This window comes from Cryptomeria japonica, chromosome 10 (genome assembly GCF_030272615.1).
Source record: "Cryptomeria japonica chromosome 10, Sugi_1.0, whole genome shotgun sequence".
Taxonomy (NCBI): Eukaryota; Viridiplantae; Streptophyta; class Pinopsida; order Cupressales; family Cupressaceae; genus Cryptomeria; species Cryptomeria japonica.
The window spans coordinates 245,137,501-245,160,402 of NC_081414.1; the positions used below are offsets into that span (position 1 = coordinate 245,137,501).

Below are 22,902 nucleotides of genomic sequence, written 5' to 3' on the forward strand. Positions count from 1 at the left end.
GTCAAAGCAAAGAAGACCTGATTGATTCTGTGAAGGATCACCTTGTGCCTATCATTTCCACGATGTCTTCAGCCAAAGATATGTCCAAGACATTGGAAGGGATGTATGAGATCAACAACACAAGTAGAGCACTTGCATTAAGGCAGCAAGTTCATCAAGTCAAGATGGCAAAGGGAGAATCAGTCATATCCTTCTTCATGAAGATTGCAGAATTGAGAGATCAGCTTAGCGCCATTGGTTGTGGACAAGGATCTTGTCATGCTAGCGTTGAATGGCCTTCCTCACTCTTGGGAGCCATTTATCCAAGGCATAAGTGGGAGATCCAAATTTCCCAAATTTGATCGCCTTCGTGCTGATTGTATTCAAGAAGAGTCAAGGTTGATATCAAGAGGAATTGAGCATAATCATTATGATGTGGAAAATCAAGTCCTTGCTACACACACTTCTATGGAAAGAGGCAAAAGAAGAAAGAGGGATAAAGACAGAGATCCAGATCTTGTTCCAAAAAAGGACTTATCTCACATTCAATGTTTTAGGTGTGACAAGTATGGCCACATTGCTCAAGAGTGCAAATTTAGGTCTACTCCTCTAGCTTCTTCTGCGGAAGCTGACATAGGGACACCTCAGGAGGAGCCAAGGTCAAATGTCAACTCAGAAGGGTTCTTGTTCTAAAAAGAGGAAATGTCATTTCAGCTTCAGAGGGAGCCTGACATTCCAGCTTCAGAGGGAGCCACATCGTCTTGAAGATTTTGTTAATGCATACTTCTCTGCGAGATAAGTTTGAGGTGCAAGCCCTTGTTAGTGCATTCTTCTCTGCGAGAGAAGTTTGAGGTGCAAGCCCTTGTTAATGCATTCTTCTTTGCGAGAGAAGTTTGAGGTGCAAGCCCTTGTTAGTGCATTCTTCTCTGCAAGAAGTTTGAGGTGAAAGCCCTTGTTCCACCCTCTACGAGTAGGTATGGTGGATCCACCCTCTGCGAGTATATGGTGGATCCACCCTCTGCGAGTAGGTATGGTGGATGTCATGTGAGAGACTCCATGACTTAGCACTTTGTTTATTCACCCTCTAGGACTAGCCATGGTGAATGTCATGATGAGATGACGACATCATGTTGAGGATTCCGTGATGGGCACTTGTGTTCATTTTTTTTTTCTTCATCCTTGGGAGTAGCCATGATGGACCCACCCTCTGGGAGTAGCGATGGTGGATGTCACTATGTGACTCATGTTGAGAAGGACTCCTCCCTCGCTAAGAGGGAATGTTGATGTTATAGCTAGGTCGGATTCCATCTAAGAACGACCTAGCACTTTTGGGTGGCTAATTGGCTTGTCAGCCTTGGCCACAATAATTGCAATAATTCAATGTATAACTTATTTTTAGGTCTGGCCCTAAATGGGCATTGTAACTTGTGATTCATGATGGGCCCTAAATGGGTGATATAATTTATAATATGTAAAATGTAACTTGTTGATGTGATAGGGCTGACCCTATAATATGTAACTTGTAATTATTATGGGTCAGACCCTCTTGGGCGCCAAACTTAAAGAATTATATTATTATTGTAAGCCGACCTAGAGTGAATTAGGTGGCTAAGTCACATATCTATACAAGTTCATTATCATCCATCTAACATCCAATCAAGTGACCAACTACCTTCAGCAAGAGCAACAAAGTGTATAATCAGCATTCAGCGAACTTCACTTGAGCAAAGCAAACTTCAGTCAGCGAGAGCAGTTACTTATCTCCATAGGACAGCGAACTATATTCAAAGGTCAACGAACCAAATTCTGGGCAGTGAATCATGTACTTGATCAGCAAACGGTCTACTTGATCTGTGAATAGTCTCCTTGATCAGCAAATTATCTCTACTCAAGCATATTCAGATAAGTTAATTATGCTGCTATGTATATCAGGTTGATGCCCTAGTTTGATACATGTTCTGCTGCTCATTTAGCTTCAAGAGTTGAAGCTAATTTGTAAAGACATTTTATGATTGTTTGTCTGATAAGGTCTGAGATTGATTGCTGGGTTTTTTCACCTCCAAGAAGGAGGCTTTCCCAGGGTACCGCTGTGCTCTATGTGTTCTTGTTTTATTTTCTGTTTGTTGCTTTCAGTCTGATTCAAAATTCAACACCTTTTACCTGTAAATTTCATGGAAGGTTTTCAAAAGCTTTTGAATGATTTTTTGAATAAAAATCATGGGATTTTTTTTGTGAAAAATCGCATGGGTTTCTATTTGTAAAATCGTGACCTGTTCCTAAGGTAGATTCAAAGGTTTTCTAAAGGATTTCACGCCAGGTTTGAAGGGTTTTTTGTGTAGCAAAAAGTCTCTTTATTTCTGCTTCAAATCGACAAAGGGTTTTGCTGAAAATCACGGCCATTTCTAGTCTTTTCACGCCATGCAAGGGTTTTTATTCAACCACGACAACTTGGTAAAGAACTTCAACAAATTTCTAGACATTTTCGAAGGGTTTTTTTAATTGTTTTTTGGGTCTTGTGTCTACATTTTACCTGTTTTCTGCTTGCAATGAGGCATAACTAGGGCTTTTTTTGCACAACTGCTCTACAAAGGTTTCTCTGCCTGCACGACAGAGTTTTTGAGCCATGTTTGTTTAAAGATTTTTTAATAAAATCATGACCCTCCTACATATGCCTAGGGTTTCAAACATATGTTTTTTCCATTTTGCAAAAAAAATTACCATTTTTTGAATAAAATCGTGGGTTTCAGAATCTTTATTTTTTTGACAATTTTTTAGAATTAAAAATCAAAGGTATTCTTTGTTGTTTGGGTTTTCAAAAAATTTCCAAATATTTTCAATAAAAGCCGCAAGATTTCTTCATTTCCTGTGACTTCAGATAGTGGGAGGGATGGCTTCATTGCCCAACATCATGTTGGAAGGCAGCTAGAGGTTCAATAGCAAAAATTATAACACGTGGAAACAACAGATGCTCACAATCTTCGAGTACAAGTGCCTTGATCAGATTGTCCTTGGTACACAAACTTGTCCAACAGTTGCAAATAAAGACAGACACAAATTCGATGAGCATATTCGTGAAGTTGTTATGTTCATCAAGCTATTTGTCATAGATGAAATGCTTCCAAAGGTTCCCTCAGACAAAACCTCTGCAGAAATTTGGACTCACCTGAAATCTCTAAACGAAACGTCAGATAAAGGCTGGGCCTTATTCCTCGAAAACATGTTCTCAATAATAATAGATGAGAAAATGTCTTTGCAAGATCATTTGATGAGAATCGAAGGCATTCACTATCAGCTAGAGGCCATTGTTCGCAAGATGGAAGAAGATATGGTTGTCATAATGCTGAAAAGCTTACCACGGTCATATGAGCATTTCATAGAAACACTCAACATCACCTCTACCAATGTTGACCTAAAGTTCGATGATTTATGCAACAAACTCTTGCAGTAGGACAAATGAAAGAAGTTTGGTAGCAGTAGTCATTTGGTAAGTGCGGAACAAGCCTTTACAACAAAGGACAAAGGCAAAGGCAAGTCCAATCATCCAAAAGGACAAAGAAAACCTCATGATGCTTCAAAGAATATGAAGACTATCACATGTCATTATTGTGGTAAACTAGGTCATATGAAGAAGCATTGCAGAAAGCAGTTGGCTGATCAAATATCCAACCAGGGACGATCTCAATAGAAGGCCCATACTACAGAGCATTCAAAGCACTATCAGCCTTCTATGTCTTCATGGCCAAACTAACAACAGATTATGCACACTCTTTTGCATGGTATATTGATTCTGGAGCATCTCATCACTTTACAAACGAGAAAGATCGGTTCACTGAGTATACAGCTTGCTCAGATTCAGTAATCTTCGGTGGCAGTGAAGAGTAGAGAGTTGTCAGCAAAAGCAATGTTCAGATAACTTCTGGAGGGAGAAATCTAATTTTTCTCAATGTATACCATGTTCCAAGCATGGAGCTCAATTTGCTCTCGGTGAGTTAGATTATGCGCCATTGTCCCAAGTTGGACGTCATCTTCAATGCACATAAGTGTCATATTGTTGACAAGGAGTCCAAGAAAATCATTGTCGTTCACATCGAAGATCAAAAGTTGTATCGTTTTGATCATAGTTGAAAAACTTGGCAAGGCTCAAAAATGCAACTCGGCAAAAATTTGGCAAAACCTCAGCAAAAAACTCGACAACTTAAAAAATTGCTTAAATTTTATTAGAAACACCTTTCTTTTTTTTTGCAAAATTCAACGAGGAGATGCATCCAATGAGTCAATAAATGAGTACATACAAGAAACAAGCTGAATCTAGTTATATTTGATTGATTTAAAAGCAAATTGGTTACAAAATGGCATCCCCATATGGAATATTGATGGTTGATAGTCCTAGGAGTCTATTGTGGCTCCTTCACGTCACCAAAACGAGGTTGAGGGTAGCACCCCTTGTGGGAGTCTGAGGGTGAGAGAGAGAGAGAGGTAGAGAGATAGGTCTAGATCTTGGGGGTGAGAGGAGTAAGATAGAGAGTGGTAGAGAGAGGGGATAGAGGAAGGTCTAGAATTTAGAGCAAATAAAGTGAGTGAGATAGAGAGAGTGAGATAATGTTGACAGGAGCCTGCAAGAAATTTGACAAAGTCTGAAAATTTATAAGATCTTCTGAAACCTAGAATTTGCATTATAACTCCTAGAGATCTGAAGCTACTCTCAAACATCCTAGATTCCTACCAATATATGCATGAAATATAACTTAAAAGTATAAGAAAGGAAATGTTATATTTCATGTATATATTCTGATGAAGAGAATGAGATTGACTTGAAGATTTTTTATTTTTTTAATGATATTTTGACGCGTCTGAGCCTCTTTTCTTTATGCGGTCAAGTTTTTGCCAAAGACTCACTGAGTTTTTCACAGACACTCGACGAGCTTTCTCTAAGAGTTTTTAGCTAAAAAACTTACCAAATACTCTGCAAGTCTTGAAACTTTGGTCTTGAAGATACTGCAAAGGTTTGGGAACATGCATTGGCTGCAAAGAGTTCATCTTCAATCAGTACTCTTGGCATTCGATCTATCTTATCTCTCTCAGTTGGCTCAAGAGAATATGGTAGAAGGCTTACTTGAAATCCAGCAACAGATACAAGATGTTTAAAAAAAGGCCAAGCAAGGAAGCAGCACAAAACTCCATTTTTGAAAGGACAAGCTTGGAGAGCATTGAGGGTCCTTCAGCTGGTTCATGCAGATGTTTGTGGACCAATGAATACTGCATCAGTCAATGGTGCCAGGTATTTTCTCTTGTTTGTTGATGATTTCAGTAGGAAAATGTGGGTGTTTTTTCTAAAAGCAAAATCAAAAGTGTTTGAAGAATTTTAGAAGTTTAAATCCTTAGTAGAAAAAGAGTTAGGATGTGCAATCATCACGCTTAGATCTAATAATGGGGGTGAGTTCTGTTCAAATGAATTCAATGACCTTTGTTCTAAACACAGTATTATTCGCCAATTTACCATACCCTATACCCCTCAATAGAATGGTGTAGTTGAGAGGAGGAATCGTACTATTACGGAAATGGCCCAGTATATGTTGGAGAATAGAAGTGTTCCAAAGAAGTTTTGGGTTGAGGTAGCTTTCACTGCTATATACTGTTGTTGTGTAGCTAGGTCGGATCCCTTCTAGAGCTGACCTAGTGCACAAAATGCCAAGTGGCCTATCGGCCTTGGCATTTGGATATCTCAGTTGTATGAGTCTAATTTGGGGCAAGCCCTATTTGGGCAAACCACTTATGTGTAACTTGTGATTAAGTTAAATGTAACTTGCAACTAAGGGAGACTCATATGTAACTTGTAATATATAGGTCTGACCCTATCCTTAGCGCCAAAAGTATATGGCTGACTTGAGGTCTATTAGGAGGTATTGATTCATATATATGCAAGGTCATGATTTCATCAATAGATATGAATTCAATAACATGAAGGTCATGTAGTGTGCTCGGGGGTGACGATAAAAGCTTATCGTCTATGGTTGGGAAGGCAACAGATCTGATGTTTGCCTGTGGTTAACGAGCACTACCATAAAATCAACATGGTATCAGAGCGGGTTCCTTCTATAGAGCCTAATCGCTTGAAGCTAGATCCTATGCTTTTGAGGGAGTTCAATCAAAGTAATTTGCAGACTGAGAAATCTAAGTGCAGGCAAAAGTCAATAAACGAGCCTCTCAACTCAGTCGTGAGCATCGGATATGCTCTGCGGCGAGTAACGACCGTTGAGGTGCCAATGATCACCATAGATTTGTCGTTAGTGCTCAATGACAAATTCAGTCCGATGCCTTGGCATTGAAAATCGCCCAGCCTAGTATCGAAATGCTGACAATAAGTGGAGTCGCTATGGACATCTCTGTCCGTTTTAACATTCTATATTTGAATTCTTCATTCGGGGAGAACATGTTGTGGAGGATTCTCTCCAGCGATTGTAACATTTTACTAGCAAATGAAAGTGACGAAGTTCGCTCGCTTCACAGTGCTCGTGGCTAAAGACATCGACAAGGTGGTAGCAAGCATTCTGAGGATTCAACGAAGAGACACGAGTCAGTACGCGTGTTATCGACTACTCAGTATAATGGAAGGTTGAGATCAAGTAGCAACATAGTGGCGAGTTTTGTAATGATCACATTAAGCCGTACACAAATGTGAAATGTGTGCACATGGGGACGAAAGCGAATGGAGGCACCTAACGATCAGTGGAGAAGGCCTCTGTGCAATAATGCCTTGCAACAGCTCTCATATCATCCTAGAAGCTTCGAGAGTCACATGAAGCATTCGTTTCGCTGAAGCCTACATAGGCATCGGACGATATTGCAACTGAAGGTCCAGTTATTCGAGTTCTTACTTATGTCGCTCTTGAAGATCATCTAAAGTTTGTCCTAGGATGGGCACTGCAGCTTAGCATTCTGGCACACCCTGCTACAAGTGGATTTCTATCGCATTTATGTGGTTGGTCCATCACTTTGTTGTGGATGGTATTAAAGGCAATTCTTCAAATGATGCTTAAGCTATGCTCGGAGCAGATATTGTGGACAGATGATGAGTGATGGCGAGGGCCAAAGGCCACGCAGCCATCAAATCATCACTAGGTTCTTCGGTGTGATCAATACAAGTGAATGGAAATTCCATTGCTGAGCAAAATTATAAAAGATAAGTACTCTTTATGTTTGAATAATGCTACATCATTGAAAAGTGAATCATGTATTGACATTTCCCCTGACTATCATTATCTCTCTCTAAAATGCTTCCAGGACGAATCAGAGATTGCATTCAAGGAAGATTGCTTGCATTTCTTCACCGAGGAAGAATCGGCATTCAGAGGAAGTTTGACATATTGTCAAACATAACCTTGGACGAAGAGATTAGAAGGTTGATATCTGCTTTAGAGGGAGCTTGACATTTCAGCTTCGGAGGAAGCATGACATTTCAGCTTCAGATGGAGCTTGACATTTTAGCTTCAGAGGAAGCCTGACATTCCAACTTCAGAGGGAGCCATGTCATCATGAAGATTTGGTTAATGCATTTTCTTCTGTGATGGAGAAATTTGAGGTGAAAGCCCTTGTTAATGAGTTCTTCTCTGTGAGGGAGAAGATCAAGGTGCATTCCCTTGTTAATGAGTTCTTCTCTGTGAGGGAGAAGTTCGAGGTGCAATCCCTTGTTGATGCATTCTTCTCTGGGAAAAGTCTGAGGTTAAAGCCCTTGTTCCACCCTCTGCGAGTAGGTATGGTGGATCCACCCTCTACGAATAGGCATGGTGGAGATGCATTCTTCTTTGGGAGAAGTCTGAGGTTAAAGCCCTCGTTCCACCCTCTGCGAGTAGGCATGGTGGAGATGCATTCTTCTCTGGAAGAAGTCTGAGGTTAGAGCCCTCGTTCCACCCTCTGCGAGTAGGCATGGTGGAGCTACCCTCTATGAGTAGGCATGGTGGTAATGCACCCTTCTCTGGGAGAAGGTTGAGGTGAAAGCCCTCTTCCACCCTTTGCGAGTAGGCATGGTGGTAATGCACTCTTCTCTGGGAGAAGGTTGGGGTGAAAGCCCTCGTCCACCATCTCCGAGTAGGCATGGTGAGCCCACCCTCTGCGAGTAGGTATGGTGGGTATCATGGAAGAAATTCCATGATGTGCTTGTTCACCCTCTGGGAGTAGCTATGGTGAACATATTATTCATGGGAGTAGCCATGGTGGTAGTCACTATGTGACTTATTCAAAAGGAATCCAACCTAGCTAAGAGGGAGTGTTGTTGTGTAGCTAGGTCGGATCCCTTCTAGGGTTGACCTAGTGCACAAAATGCCAAGTGGCATGTCGGCCTTGGCATTTGGATATCTCAGTTGTATGAGTCTAATTTGGGGCAGGCCCTATTTGGGCGAACCACTTATGTGTATGATATTATCATTACAGGCAGTGGGACACATTTTCTTGAGCAAATCAAATGAAATTTGTGTCAAGCTTTTGATAGGCCTTCTTCATTATTGTCTAGGCATAGAGGTTTGGCAGACAAGTGGTATTTTTGTTTCTCAATCTAAATATGCCAGGAGTTTGCTAGACAAGTTCAGAATGACAAATTGCAAAATCTTATCTACACCTATGGAGAAAGGGCTAAAACATTCAACCAAATCAGACTCATAGGTGATCAATGAATCAGCTTTCAGGAAACTATTGAGCATCCTTATCCACTTTACAGCCACTAGACCTGATTTGAGTTATGTTGTGAGTTACATTTCTCATTTCATGACAGCCCCTAAGGCGGAACATTGGGTTGCAGCGAAGCAGGTACTGCAATATGTGAGAGGGGCACTTGACTTCAGCATTTTATATAGCAAAAGCAAACATACTAGGCTAGTTGGGTTCACAGATTCAGATTGGGCATGTTATGTTGATGACAAGAAGTCTACTTTTGGATATATTTTCAGATTTGGTAGCAGTCACATGGACCAATAAGAAGCAGCAGGCAATAGCTCTTTCCTCAACAAAAGTAGGGTATCGGGGAATTCTCAAAGCAACATGTGAAGCAGTCTAGCTTCAGAAAATGTTTTCTGACATGAAAATGTCTCAAGTAGGGCCTTCACCCTCGTTTTGTGACAACAAAGGGGTGCTAAAGCTTGCCAAAAATGTAGTCTTCCACGAGCATACAAAACATGTGGAGCTTCATTGTCATTTTATTTGGCAACTTGTAGAAGATGGATCAATGATGTTGGGTATGTTCCAACTGAGGATCAAACTATAGACATTCTTACCAAGTCCTCGAGTCCAAACAAATTTGTAAAATTTTGGGACAAACTCGGTCTAGTTAGTAGATTGACCATTAAGGGATGTATAAAAATAATATTGTTATATTTAGTTTATAGCAATCAATTATGTCATTAGGATAGTATTTAGAAACATTCTTTTATTCTTCAGATAAGCTCGCTTTTCTTAGTTGTCGATCTTATCCATTATGGAAAGATCTTTGTAATCTCTTATTTAAGGAGACTTTCACTCCTTAGTTTAAAATTGAATATTTTAGTCATTCCCTGTGTTTATCATTTCCAGATTGGTGAATATAGTTCCAATTTTAGGAGAAGTTGGAGATTATGTACAAAATAATTTTCTGTGCAAATATCAATGGATTTATTGAAGTTTTCAGACCTGGCAGCATACGATCAAGCCTCATATCTGCTTGGGGACTAACATTTAGTGGTGTATTTTATTAAGAAATGGCTGTACCAATTTGGTAGCTAGCCGTACAACAGATAGGAGAAGGGCATAAGTTTATTTGAGGGAGGTGATTTATTTTATTAGAGTCTAGTTTATGGGCTGTTCTGAGTTGTACAACCCTGCACACCAGCCACCTATCACCTTAACAGGGCATACACATGAAAGGGGAGTGATTGAAGTTGAATAAGTTACAGCAGTCGTTGGCAAGTCACGCTAAGGAAAAATTATAGGTCTTTTAAGTTCAATTTTAAACCACAATGAGGGTTTTTATATATTTATAACCTGATGAGTGTTTAGGTAAAAAACACAGGGCTGCCCCAAAAAAGTAAGTCATGTGTCTGATGGAACAACCTACTATTTGAGGGCCAGCCATTAGATTTTTTATTTTTACATAAACCCTCCTAGGTGAAAGTACCCGAGTTTTTTTGTACTTTTAAAACATCATGTCAATGTTAAATGGAATGCTCCTTTACTGTATCATGCATCCCAGGAATTGGAACCTAGGGCTCCACTGTGGAAGCTCAAATGCTTTTACCGCTTGAGTCGATAAACCTAAGATTTTGTGAATATATTAACTTAGATAAATTTTGTATTATTCCTTGGGTGCCGTCTCTTAGAAATATTAAAAATTAAATAACCTAAATTTTGAAAAAGCGAATAGCCAGTTCACAAAAATTAACCTAAACAAAAAGTCCCCCATTGCTAACGATATAGACTTTTTATTATATGAATCTTTTTTGTTTCTAAGCTGTGAACTTTTCTTGCAGAATCAGAAAATTAGGTCTCTAATGCTTCAGAGGAGACAAATCTAAATATAAATGCTTCTTTTTCAGTAGATGTAGATTTGAATACTTGCTAGCATCAATTTCATCCATACTCTGCATTCTTCAGTTGTCATAATGTGTAACAGAAAAATAAAAACACTCTTTAGACAAACAAACCAAAACGGTGTGTATAACTAGAGCATACCTTGCCCAAGGATCTCTTTCATCCCATAAGTCATCTGTGTCAAGGGCTAGCTCTGCAGTTGCTATGCCTTCCTCAGTGAGCTCCACTGCGTTCTCCTTGAGCTCCACGTTATAATGCTGAAACAAGCTAACAGTCGATAAGATATTGGTGTTTTCTTACTTTTTAATTTAATTAAAGTGATACAAACACCCATTTTTCCAACTGTGAGACTAAGTTATAAATTGCTACTTACATAATCCCGCACAAGAAGATTGGCTACCTGAGCAGCCACTGGAAACCGTGCAGCATCACTAGGGGCCTGAAGAGTTAAACAGGAAAAATGTACTAAATCTTAAGATGTAGATCTAATATGAATGGCTACAAGCCTACTGGGATCAAACTTCTCAAGCATAATTTCTTACAAATGGCAACATGTACACTTCAACACTTATTGAATAAATGTGTCATACAAACAAGATAAACAGAATACTTTCAGGTCTGGACTTACCTCACCACTTATCAGCAAAGGATTTCTACCATCATCAATCAGGACAGAGTCAACCTCATCAACAATAGCAAAGTTGAATGGCTTTGGCCTGAACAAAGATATACCAAAGAAACTGTTTACCACCTACTCCAAACCCAGTAACATGTCCAGAGTACAATTATTTATTATCACAAGAGTTACCATCTCATAACAAGGTGCTCTTTACTTTGACCAAGGTTGTCACGCAAATAGTCAAACCCAATTTCCTACAGAAAAATGACATTGTTTGTGAAATTGCATGACCATTACAGTTGAGACTAATACTGGAATTGGGAAGCTTGTGAGAATGTCAAAACATGATAATTCAGTTCAGATTATTAAGATAGTTGCCCCAGAGGAAAAACCAGACACCTACTGAATTGCTTGAATATGTGATGTCACAGGTATAGTTCGCCTTCCTTTCTTCAGGGCCCATGCTACTCTAAAGATATATGTTAGTAAATGAATGATATACTGATGCAATACAGCTTTCAAAATGAGGTCTGTCTCAAAAGCACTAGTTAAAATTTGAAGAATAACAATGGAAATAAACAACCTGGATGAGGCCAACAGAAATTCCCAGGAAGCGATGGATGCGTCCCATCCATTCAGCATCACGTTGTGCCAAGTAATCATTCACTGTCACAACTGTGTTATCACATGTTGAACATGTAGCCATTAAAAGCATGCTATCAAACAGAAGTAACACATTCTTCACGTAAAACAAGAAATTTTGGAGATTTTTAGTGGATTTGGTAATTTAAGAGCTTTCCATTCTTGTAAGAGAATTGTGAATAAATCGCTTGGAAAGGCATTCTTTGAAATTAGATTATTCTGTCCAAGGTTTATTTTATGACAAGGGGCAGACCAAAAATCAGTAAAGTTGTTTGTTATAATTGTTAATATTGTTGAGCATATCCTTACTCTTAGATAATGACCATGATCATATTCAAGACTGAGTAGATCCATAAAAGACATGTAAATAATTTGAGGTTATCTAATAAACAGTAACTATCTCATTTTGATATACAAATATTCAATCTGTTTTATGTTTAGAATTTTCAATCTTTGTGGAATTTGGCCCATGTGATTTATAAATAATCCTAAGATGACCTCCACAATTATTCGTTTACATCGACATTTTTCCTCATGTATGTTGATAACAATTACAAGGCAAGGGAACCCACCTAGCACACAAGTACCTCTAAGCATTTTTTTTGTGGGGAAAATCCTGCAAATGTGACTTTTCACACTCTAGCCTCTTTCCCTATTGGCAAAGCTTTTGAAGCTTGTAATATCTTATAGGTCAACCTTGTCTAAAAATTGCAACCAACGTGGGATTAACCCACATACAAAACAATCATGTTTTATGGTCAAGTATTCAAGTCATTTATAGGCATTTTTCATTATGTTTTGTTTGCAGGGTAGATTTTTATCTGTTTTTTTTCAGTAATCTCAAAATGGCCTCCATTAATAGTTCTTACATTCATGTCATTTGCGATATGCTTTACACTTGTTTTAAGTGTTTCTTTTTATGTACAAAAAAATGTTCCACTAACTACATAAACTTTCAAATTAATTCATAGCTCCAAAAGTAGCTTTGTAGAATACTTAAGTTTGCTAAGGGTACATTAAAAAGTCTCCACTTTCCTTCTAAATGTCCTCCATGTCAGAAAAAACCCAAGTGTTTGAAGGATAAAAATCTCTGGAGTACAAGGGGATGCATCCCCTACGAAATCCGGTTGTTCCCATACTTGGGATGTTTTGAGGATGGTAGGAAACAGCCCCAAGGCCATCCCCTCCTTGGCAAAAATTTGAAAACATTTCTGGGACAGCAAAATGAAGGCGATGACAAAGGATGCATCAACATCCACTAGCCATCCCATATAGCCCAGCACTCTTAAAAAGCATAATTTGAATAGAAAAAATTAATAAAACATTGCTAGAGAAGAAATCTTGTAATGACTCTCTGCAGTTTCAGAATTGCTAATGGGTTCCACTGATATTAAATCGATTTGGTCCCTGCTGTAATCATAAACTTGCTGATGGGTCTTACTGAAGTTAATTGATATGGTTCCTGTTTTGAGTATAAACTGTGATTTTACAGTTGTCTGCAGCATTTCAGCATTTTTTGCTTATTTCATTAAGATAAGCATAGAGAGATATACTGTGTTTTACGTGTTATTATTTATGGTAACTGTTAGAAACCTTGACGGCAATTGGGTCTGCACTAAGTTACCAAATTGACTGAAACCTAGACATGTTTCAAATGAGTTCAATTCATTTGTGGATTCAACCAGGGCATAGATATTTCACAGATTTCATTTAGAATCATGCCTGCATGTAACCAGGTGATTCCAGTAGCACTGAGGTGATTCCAAGGCAATTTTGGACCAATTCCGGAACAAATGTTGAAGATATACTTAAAAATTTTAATAAATTTCCATAAAACACAGATATTCATTGCAAAAACACTGTCGCTGAGGTTATTAGCTTTATTTTTAATATACCTTGCAGCCAATGTGCGGGTTGTTTTTCTGCTGCTGTTTCTCCTTCTTGTTGTTGGCAGTTGAGTGAGTCGTGCAGCACACTCATCTTAAAGGCATAATTGAAAAAATTGACATCTTCTTCCGTTTTTTTTACCACCAGCATCAAACAGCTGTGGAGGCCACTTTGGCCAAACAGGAGGCTCAACTAGCTCAGCAAGAGAATAGGCTGGTGGAGTAGACAAAGCAATTAGCCAAGAGATTCACAGCTGGCAGAGCACAGCAGGTAATTGGCTGAGAGAGAGCAGCAGTTTCAGGTCAAGGTGCAAGAATTGGAGCGGACAAAGACTCACCTGATGGAGGCAGCCCTCATGGTCAAGGGGTCGATAGAACGAGAGATTGTGGCTGAGCGTGGTTTCAGGATTTGCACAGAAGAGGTGCAGCACCTTCGCCAATGGCTCTCTGTTGCATCAGCTACATCTATATTGACGTCCTCCACAACCCAGGGATGTCCTCTCACCACCCTCAATAAAATCTTTTTTGTAGTTAGCCCCGTTTTATGTTTGCCATCTGGAAGCCTTTCTTTTTGGAGGGCTGATGTAGTCAGCCAAATAATAAAAGTAAATATGATTGTGTCGGCTGAGAGTTTACTTTCTTATTTTTTGTAAGCCATTTGTTATGCATTGTAATTGGTAGTTCCCAACTGGTTGTTGGTTAGTAGTTACCAACGGTTGGTTACCTTAACCGATGTTGGCCTACTATATATTGTATCTTTGGTTCTTAGTCAGGAAGTCACCACCGACTGGTAGGCTGACATATAAATATTGTAATCACTACATATCATTGAATAATAAAGAATGCGGATGACATATCTTTAGTTTACTGTTGTAAAGGAATAATTGCTCTATACTTTTAATTCTGTTACGTCTGTAACTGGTAGAGTTAGGCAGTAAACACCATTTGAGTTTGAAAAATTGACACTTCAGCAGTATTTTTAATTTTTACTGTGGTTTTGTTCATTATATGATGCTATGTAGTATTCTAAATGAAATTCCTGTTTTGTGGCAGCAAATATGTATATATTTATAATTTTTTATGTTTTTTGTACAAATGAACTTTAAACAAACCCAAACCCCTGAAAAAGAAATTGTCAAATCTAAGTTCAAACCCATACCCAAATCAGCTACATAAATTTTTATTAAAAAAAGGCCACTCCATAAATAATTTAAGAAAAAACAACTAAAGTTGCAGACATTGAATGATGACCAAAGATCGGTGTGCTTTTAGTGTGCATTGCAAAAGACATAAACAAGCATTAAAGAAGGAAAGTGAATGGTTGAATGAAAACAAGCCCCCTGGCAGGATTAATTAAAATAAAATAAAAGGAAAATGTGAAGCATTGGAAAGTAACAAGTTTTCAAGTTTACAGCACTTAGGACATTACAGACAGCTTCTGCAGTTTACAAGAATGTTGATATAGTGAAAAACAAGATGCTTAGCACATTAGAAATGGGCAAATAAATTACTGTTGGTGGTGGCTGATGCAAAGCAACAATAGCACTATTTCAATCCACAACGCCAGGAGACTGTTAGTTGTCTTACCTACATTTTTGGGTTGGGAGGATATGTAGGATGTGTAATGGGCATTTAGGTGCATATAGTATATAGTTGAGCACCAAGTAGACTGACTTTGACTGTACTTCTGAGTATATTAGTTTAACTATCATTCTCAAAAGGCATCAATCACAGGTTGCATCTTAGATGATATCATGATAACATTATATTTGGATGAACTTATTCCAAGCTATGAAATGATCAAAGTTTCAAACCATATGATTCACTTACTATCTATTACTATTATCGGCATCCATAAGTGTTTGATAGTCACTGTTATATTGTTGTCACCTTCCTTCAACTTATAGCTCTAAATAACACAAAGCTGGGATATATGTTGCAACTTGCAAGTAATAGTACTAACCAACAATTTTGATGGGTAACATTAGAGGTTGTAAGTAAATAATACAATAAAGGTGTTCAGTCTACTTGTTTGAAACCTAATTGCTTATTACTTATGACATATCTTCTCAACTATCAAAAAAAAGAATTGTTTGACTCCTTCAAACTTCAGAAAAGGGTTCTGCATTTCTCAGAACCTAAAGAAACATCAAGACAGAAACTGGATTATTGACACTCAGAATAATACAATTGAATCCATCCTCAAATATTAGGCAAGAACAGCTAAACATACCATGAACTCCTCTTCCTGTTAATGAGTTGAGATAAGCTGCAAAGAGCAAAACAATAGCTTTCAACATTACAAGAAAAATGATGACTGGTTCTGGAGATTTGAAACAAATTATTCAATTTTTTTTGTCCCCTCTATTTGACAATGGCAGAAGCTAAAGATCCAACCTGAACCAGTCCATGCTATACTGCAAAGTGTAAAAGTAAAACTATGGCATGTGATATTGAAACTTAATAATTGTCTATGACAATTCATGGTAATTAACAATTCCAAGCCATAGCTTAGTTACTGAATGTACAAGCATTAATTATTAAAGGCTGAAGCATTTTCAATACCTGCTAATGTGGATACCAGAGTTTTGCCTTCCCCTGTCTTCATCTCAGCAATAGCCCCATCGTGAAGAACTGCCCCACCAATAATCTGTACAGATGCACAATTAATCAACTAAACAGATATGGCAGTAGATTCTTGCCTTTTAAAAACTACAATTATTAAAAAAATATTTATAGAATTAATTCATTATTGACCAAAAAGAGAATATGTGACATTAACAGGAAATATTTAGAACACCTGGACATCAAAATGCCTCATTCCAAGTGTCCGTCTTGCAGCTTCACGAACAACAGCAAATGCCTCTTCACAAAAAAGGAGAGCATTGTTTACCCAGAAACAGGTATTCCATAAGCAATCTAAAATTAAATCATAAATCAGCTTACCAGCTTGTATATCATCCAAAGTTTCTCCATCACGAAGTCGACAACGAAATTCTTTTGTTTTAGCTTGCAGCTGTCCCACAATAAGCAAACAAAAACTCACTGGTTTGTTATGGGCAAATTGCAAATGCCTCTAAAACTCAATGCTTTGTTATGGGCAAATCACAAATACCTCTAGCTTGGGTTATATCTATATTCTATAAAAATTAAAAAGATAAGACATATATTACTAAGCTTCTAACAAGAAAGGCCTTAAACTGACCTGTTTATTTGTGAGTCTCTGCATATCAGGTTCTAGAACATTTACAGCACTTACAAGTACATGGTAATCCCGTATAATCCAATAATTTAAACTTGTCATCTTTCTCCAGTTTTTTCTCAAGTAATCCAGATCTTTCTGGCATTTATCAACCACAAAACAGAATTTCACATATTAGACATGGGCAATGGAAAAACTTAAGTAGCATATCTCATGATATTTGAGGCATTAAACTCTCCACTTCCAATCAAAGAGCAATGGTGAATGGGGCATTTAACAACATTTATAAATATATTTTGCATTTAGTCATTACTGTTGGAAATATTATATTACATCTATAGTTAGCAATAAGTATAGTTGATAAATAGATAAATAAATGTTAGTTAAATAACTAAGCCTTACAAGTGTTTTAGAAGGTTAGATGTGTGGGTATTTCACCTAAGGTTAGTTGTGTGGGTGTTTCCCGTAAAGTTAGTTATTAAGTGGCACAAAAAAAAAAGGCTTTATAAGTATTTTTGAAGTTGCCAAGCTTTTGCCAACTCGGAAATTTTTTATTTAACAAGTCTGAGTTTGCAAACTACACTTTAAACAATTTATTGTAAAGAACTTAGAGGCAGACTTTCCAAGCTAGCCATAAAAACCCTTTAACTGTTTGGGCTTGACGAGAAGCATTATCATAGACACCTAAAGATTAACGGGGAGAAAAAAATTTCAACAAGATGTGATGAATTCCATATCTAATGTTCAAATCCACTTAGATGCTATAAAAGCAAAACTCCAAAGTAAACCAAAGCTAATAGAACTAGAAGAAAGAGTAAACCAACAAATAGAGACACGTGAAGAGATTGAAAAAGGAATCAAAAACAAGAAGAATTTGAACAATGGAAAAAGAAAAAGTCAACCCTAGCTATGCCAAGATTAGAAAAGCCCTTATTGACTCCAAAATTAAAGAACTTGAAGGAAGAATTTGTTCTACACCAAACAAACACTTCAAAATCCAACCAATGAAGGACAAAACAAGATGTTAGAACTTGAAGAAAAGCATAACAGACCTGAGCTCAGCATTATCATAGTTAGGATATACGAAACTATGAACAAACATATCTTAACAAATATTACACATCATAATTACCACTTGAATGACTAACTATTTGGAGAGTAGAAAGACTAGGTACAAGCATCAAAAGTAAAAGAATGCTAAATGTTGAATCTTTGGATAAGAAATTAAGCATTTTAAGCAAAGCTTCCGAATTAAAAGTTTTTGGTGTATGAATAAACGACCTTAAACCACAAGATAAATCTAAGTTGAAAAAAAGAGTCGTAAGTATTTAAACAACGAGGGAAAATAAGGAAATAGGCAAAAATAAGAATAGAAAATAAAAAGAAAGAAAAATATCAACTTCCAAGTAATAGATAGAGATTAAGCAAGCTTAGCATCCTTGCATGGAATTGTCAATATTTCCCCTAGAGAACTCTCCTAAACTCTATTAGATAGTCATTTTCATATCACTTGTTAAATCAAGGGAACATGGAGAATCTTGAATCCTTGCCTTGCATGCATTATCTTTTTTATATTAAATATAATAAAAAAAGCATAGAGAAACAGGTGGTATTTGTAGCGACATCAAAAAGATGCTCAAGTCAAAACTCAAAGTATTTGAGAGTGATCCTTCTAATTAATATATGTAGCTTAATATCCTTTCTAAGAATAACATCAACTTCCTTGGTATTTTGCTTCATTGCACCTTCAACTCCACATTTGACACAAATCTAAACCTTGTAAGTGCTCGCCCTTTCATTAACCTTACAAATATGCTGCAATGCTAAAAGGCAAAGGAGACATTGTCATTCTTAGAGACTTCAATGCAAGAATGGTGAGAGTTCAACTCCACCTTTGACGGAAATCTAAATCTTGTAAGTGCTCACCCTTTCGTCGACCTTATGAATACGCCACTAAGCTAAAAGGCAGAGGAGACATTGTCATTCTTAGAGACTTCAATGCAAGAATGGTGAGAGTTCAATCAAGTAATCTGATTCATAGTTTAAATCTCAACCTGTCATGAATGAAAGAAGATTCTAATCCAGCTATTAAATATAAGAAAATTCTAAAACTGAAAGAAACCCATATAACACCAATCTTCTTAGATTGACCTCTTGCCATGATCTAATTATTTGTTATGGGATGTAATCTTAGCCCTACACACCGCATATGAAACATATGCACCAGATTGGTAAAAGCATAGATCAAAAATTTACTTACGAGTTATTTTTTGCAACCAAGTAAATTCCTCATTGACTCACCTAGCCAAATTTTGCTGAGTTTTTGGCAAGTCTTGGAAGGTACTCCCAAGTTTTACCAAGTTAATGAATCAAGTATTTTTTTACTTCTAGTTGCCATATTTCCCTGAGTTCTTGCTGATTTTTCAAGTCCCAGTCAAAATTGGCAATACTTAGTTTTGTCGAGTCTCACGTTTTCAAACTATGGGTAAAACTGTCATTGATTGTGTCATATCCTCTATCCCTTTGTTGAAAAAAACTAGTGCTATTAATATTATTACGTAAAACATGCCCGATTCTAATCACCATTCAATTATTGCAACTTTAAACAAATAAAGTTAAACTATTATGCAACTACCCTATATGCTATTAATAACAAAATTGTCTTTCATAATATACAGATTTCCCAATTTCTCAATGATCTTGACAAGATGTTCAACAACAATTTGGGACAATATGATAGGCAATCTATATGGCAAATTCACTTCCAACTTGTCTAAATGCTTAGACATGTACTCCTGAATGAAAAGCCCATATTAGACGAAAGCATGTTCTATCAAACACTGTATATGACTTGGAATGTAAAATCATAACAGAAGATATAAAAATTGTCTTTGATTAATTCAATAGGGCTCTTTGGGGTGAATACCATAAGACTTGAATAAAAATAATAAACTAGTATAAAATCTAAAGCTAGAAAAAGCTTTTCAATTTATGTAAGCAAAAATCCAAAAGATTTTGTGATCACATCATTCCTAGAAGATCTAAGGAATAAATAAATATGAATATGCAAAACTAGAGCTTCTATCTCAATGATCTTTATGTTTCTCCTCAAGCATCTAAAAATGTCAAAATTACTCAACTCTACAATGAAATATTTTACTAAAAAAATGTAAATTTCGGAATTAAGCACCTCATAAAAGATAAAGCAAAGCTCATTGACAGGTGCCAAGCCATGATCTTAAGTATTGGAAGCCTAATCTTTGTGCCTAACATTAACATCTTTTCAACCAAGACGTCAAAAAAGGCTTCTTAAAAGAATGGTTTGAAAGTTTAGTTAATCCCATTTTCAACTTCAAAAATCAAAATGACTCAGCCAGTTACTATACAATCACTGGTAGCTCTTTTGGAAAAACTGTACGTTTTGACACATGAACAATAACTAGCATTAAGGGCAGGGCAGGGACCTGCCTCAATTGGTGAGAGCTTCATGTGGTAGGCACAAGGTCACGAGGTCCAATCTCCCCCCAGCCCACATGGTAGCAAAGGGTGTGTCACATCACTGTCACCAGTCACATTAAAAAGTTTACCCAACAAGCTACAGTTTATAGGGGGACTACCCGATTCCTGCAGTCTAAAAAAATAATAATAAATTATTTTAATAGCTAGCATTAAGGACAATAATAAGAGGCTAAGGAGCAAGACAGCCTTAGAATTCAACCTATTACCAATCAGCTTGTCACCTCTAGAGTTATGATTGAGGATTCTAGAGACAAAAAGAGGAATGCATGTGTTGATTGGTTAACTTCGACAAAGCTTGTTAAATCGTTCTAAGAGCTAATCTATAGAAAAGATTTGACAAAATCAGTAACCCCCTGGAGCTTATTAAATACAGCATCAAAGTTAAGTAAAAATGCCGCCCTCTTTCCCACCCTTTTTGGCATATATATTTGACAAAAAAATGAATATTGTGTGAAGAGGAAGGAAGCGCTAGCATTACATGGATGAGTTTATAATCATCCATCTACTATATGTTAAGGGCATTCTTGCTCTACAAGCGGCTCAATGTTCTCCAACAATTTTGTTAGAACTAAGAACTCGTCATAGATCACAAACCCATATTCGACAGAAACTCAGCAGACCCAAATTTGACTCAGACTCTATGACTCAGCAAAACTTGACAACATAAACAAGTACTTAAAACATAATTTTTATGCAAAATGTACCAAATGAGTCGGATAAGACATTGAGTAAGTGTTTTCTAATAAATTGTAAGCATTAGTAAATATTTTAACAATACTCGTTTTCTAAAAAAGAAGACAGAACTGGTAGAGTAGGGCGGTACGTGAAAGTCTTGTCCACAATGTAATAGAAGATCCTGGGTTATTTTTTAGGCCACAGCTTAGTCAGCATGCCTTTTGGGAGTATGAGGTCCCCTCTAATCCTCAGGAGGCATCTCATTATGTTTCAAACAAATGACCGATCGCCAGAAGAGAACAGGCCTTACAGATAGAGAGGTAAAGAAAAAGAGTGTTATTCAGGTCCGTAAAACACCTCTCCGTATTGCCCAAATCTTCTACCCGTAAGTTTTAATGTCAATACCACGTTCATATTCAGGAATAAACCTAACGTTGTCAAAATGCCTCTTAGCCATGAGAAGCTCTTTGTTTGTCTTCTATAAAACTAATATGCAGAAGTATTAACTAATAAGATTAGAGCCATGTTCCAACCACAGTAGTACATAACAAATTATGAACAAATTACCCTGTAATATTTGCCATGCAAACTCTAGCTATCATGCTTGATTCATAATTTCCTAAGGTGGTTTAATAATGAGAAGTCCAGATGTCTAGGTTTCTTAAATTGAATCAATTTAAATAAATGTTTGATGCTGGAATGTACAAATTCTTTTCAAGCAATTTTTTGCATTTTTTTTCAATTGCTTTCGACTTATGCCCAACCACCGAATCAGTTACAACTTTTGCATCAAAACCCATTAAAAATTAATAATAATGAACCCCGCCCGCCAACAGAAACCTTGTTAAATATAGATACCTTCCGGAATAAGTCAGTCCCTGCATTCTCATTGGGGTTAGGAAGCTCAATGGAGCGAGTAATGGTGTCTCCGTGGTTTAACACCTTCGGCATTCTCTGTTTTCTTCTCCTCGTCGTACTTTTCACTGCAATACTACCATAGCTTCTTCTCAACCCCCCGTAAATGCCAGGCATTCTCGTTCCAAGGACATCCTGCACAGCACACAGCACACGGCCTCAGCATCAAAACCCTTGAAAAACCCTTCTAAAACCCTCGACTAATGAAGAGATACGCACTGGCTTGGGTGTGGAGTGAAATAGGTGCGGTTGCATGGCCGCCTTCGTCGCCAACGAATTGTTCGCCATGCCAAGCACACTTTCAAACTCTGATTCTCTCTCTTTCCCTTTGCATTAAGCAATTCTGCGTTATGCGATTATGAACAATACAAGGGCTGCATAAGATGGAGTTGGATAAGATATGCTAAACCAGAAAGCTGTTAGAAAAGAGTGTCAGGTCATATGCACAATACACGTAACTTCTCTAGTTCTTACACCCGTGGAAATTTGTGGCATAAAAGCTGTCGGCCGTCCGAGCAGATTAATTCTTATATACATAGACGTTGCGAAGTCAGTCTTCTGGACTGAACGTTAATATGCACCAATGAAAAAAAGTAAAAAAGCAAGACCGTTTCGGAATAATGGATATAATGTTTTTCATTGAGGAAAAAATTATATGTGGATAAATAGATAAATTATATGCAACTTAATTTCTTATATCTATTGTTTTGGCTTCTCGAAAGTAACAAGGCACATTTAGGATTCATTATGCACGCAAGGGTAAGAAAGTACAACTTAAAGATGCCGCAATAACCGTGCACTTAAAACTGCCAATACTTATTTACAAATGGCCCAACAGTCGTGCACAAATGCTCCAATAGTCGTGTACAAATGGGCCAATTATGGAGCAAAAAAGCTAAAAGTGAGTGGCTATT

The 22,902-nt window shown here is 37.4% G+C and overlaps 1 protein-coding gene across 4 annotated transcripts in view; it reads right to left on the reverse strand.

Moving 5' to 3' along the window:
- The window catches only part of LOC131066584 (protein translocase subunit SECA2, chloroplastic), a 195,507-nt gene extending 172,945 nt beyond the window's left edge, over positions 1 to 22,562 (reverse strand). For 2 of the 4 annotated variants that reach the window (XM_058001391.2, XM_058001390.2), the window contains exons 1-13: positions 22,208 to 22,562; positions 21,932 to 22,123; positions 16,883 to 17,017; positions 16,624 to 16,693; positions 16,478 to 16,542; positions 16,243 to 16,327; positions 15,911 to 15,946; positions 11,733 to 11,824; positions 11,553 to 11,618; positions 11,339 to 11,403; positions 11,159 to 11,246; positions 10,904 to 10,969; positions 10,672 to 10,787 (exon numbers count right to left, since the gene is read on the reverse strand). In XM_058001391.2, coding sequence (XP_057857374.1) covers positions 10,672 to 10,787; positions 10,904 to 10,969; positions 11,159 to 11,246; positions 11,339 to 11,403; positions 11,553 to 11,618; positions 11,733 to 11,824; positions 15,911 to 15,946; positions 16,243 to 16,327; positions 16,478 to 16,542; positions 16,624 to 16,693; positions 16,883 to 17,017; positions 21,932 to 22,123; positions 22,208 to 22,276 — 1,145 coding nt within the window. In that variant the 5' untranslated portion in view covers positions 22,277 to 22,562. The remainder of the gene's footprint in view (positions 1 to 10,671; positions 10,788 to 10,903; positions 10,970 to 11,158; positions 11,247 to 11,338; positions 11,404 to 11,552; positions 11,619 to 11,732; positions 11,825 to 15,910; positions 15,947 to 16,242; positions 16,328 to 16,477; positions 16,543 to 16,623; positions 16,694 to 16,882; positions 17,018 to 21,931; positions 22,124 to 22,207) is intronic. The other 2 variants (XM_058001389.2, XM_058001388.2) reach the window with 1 other exon arrangement.
- Between the last annotated feature and the right edge of the window lie 340 nt (positions 22,563 to 22,902).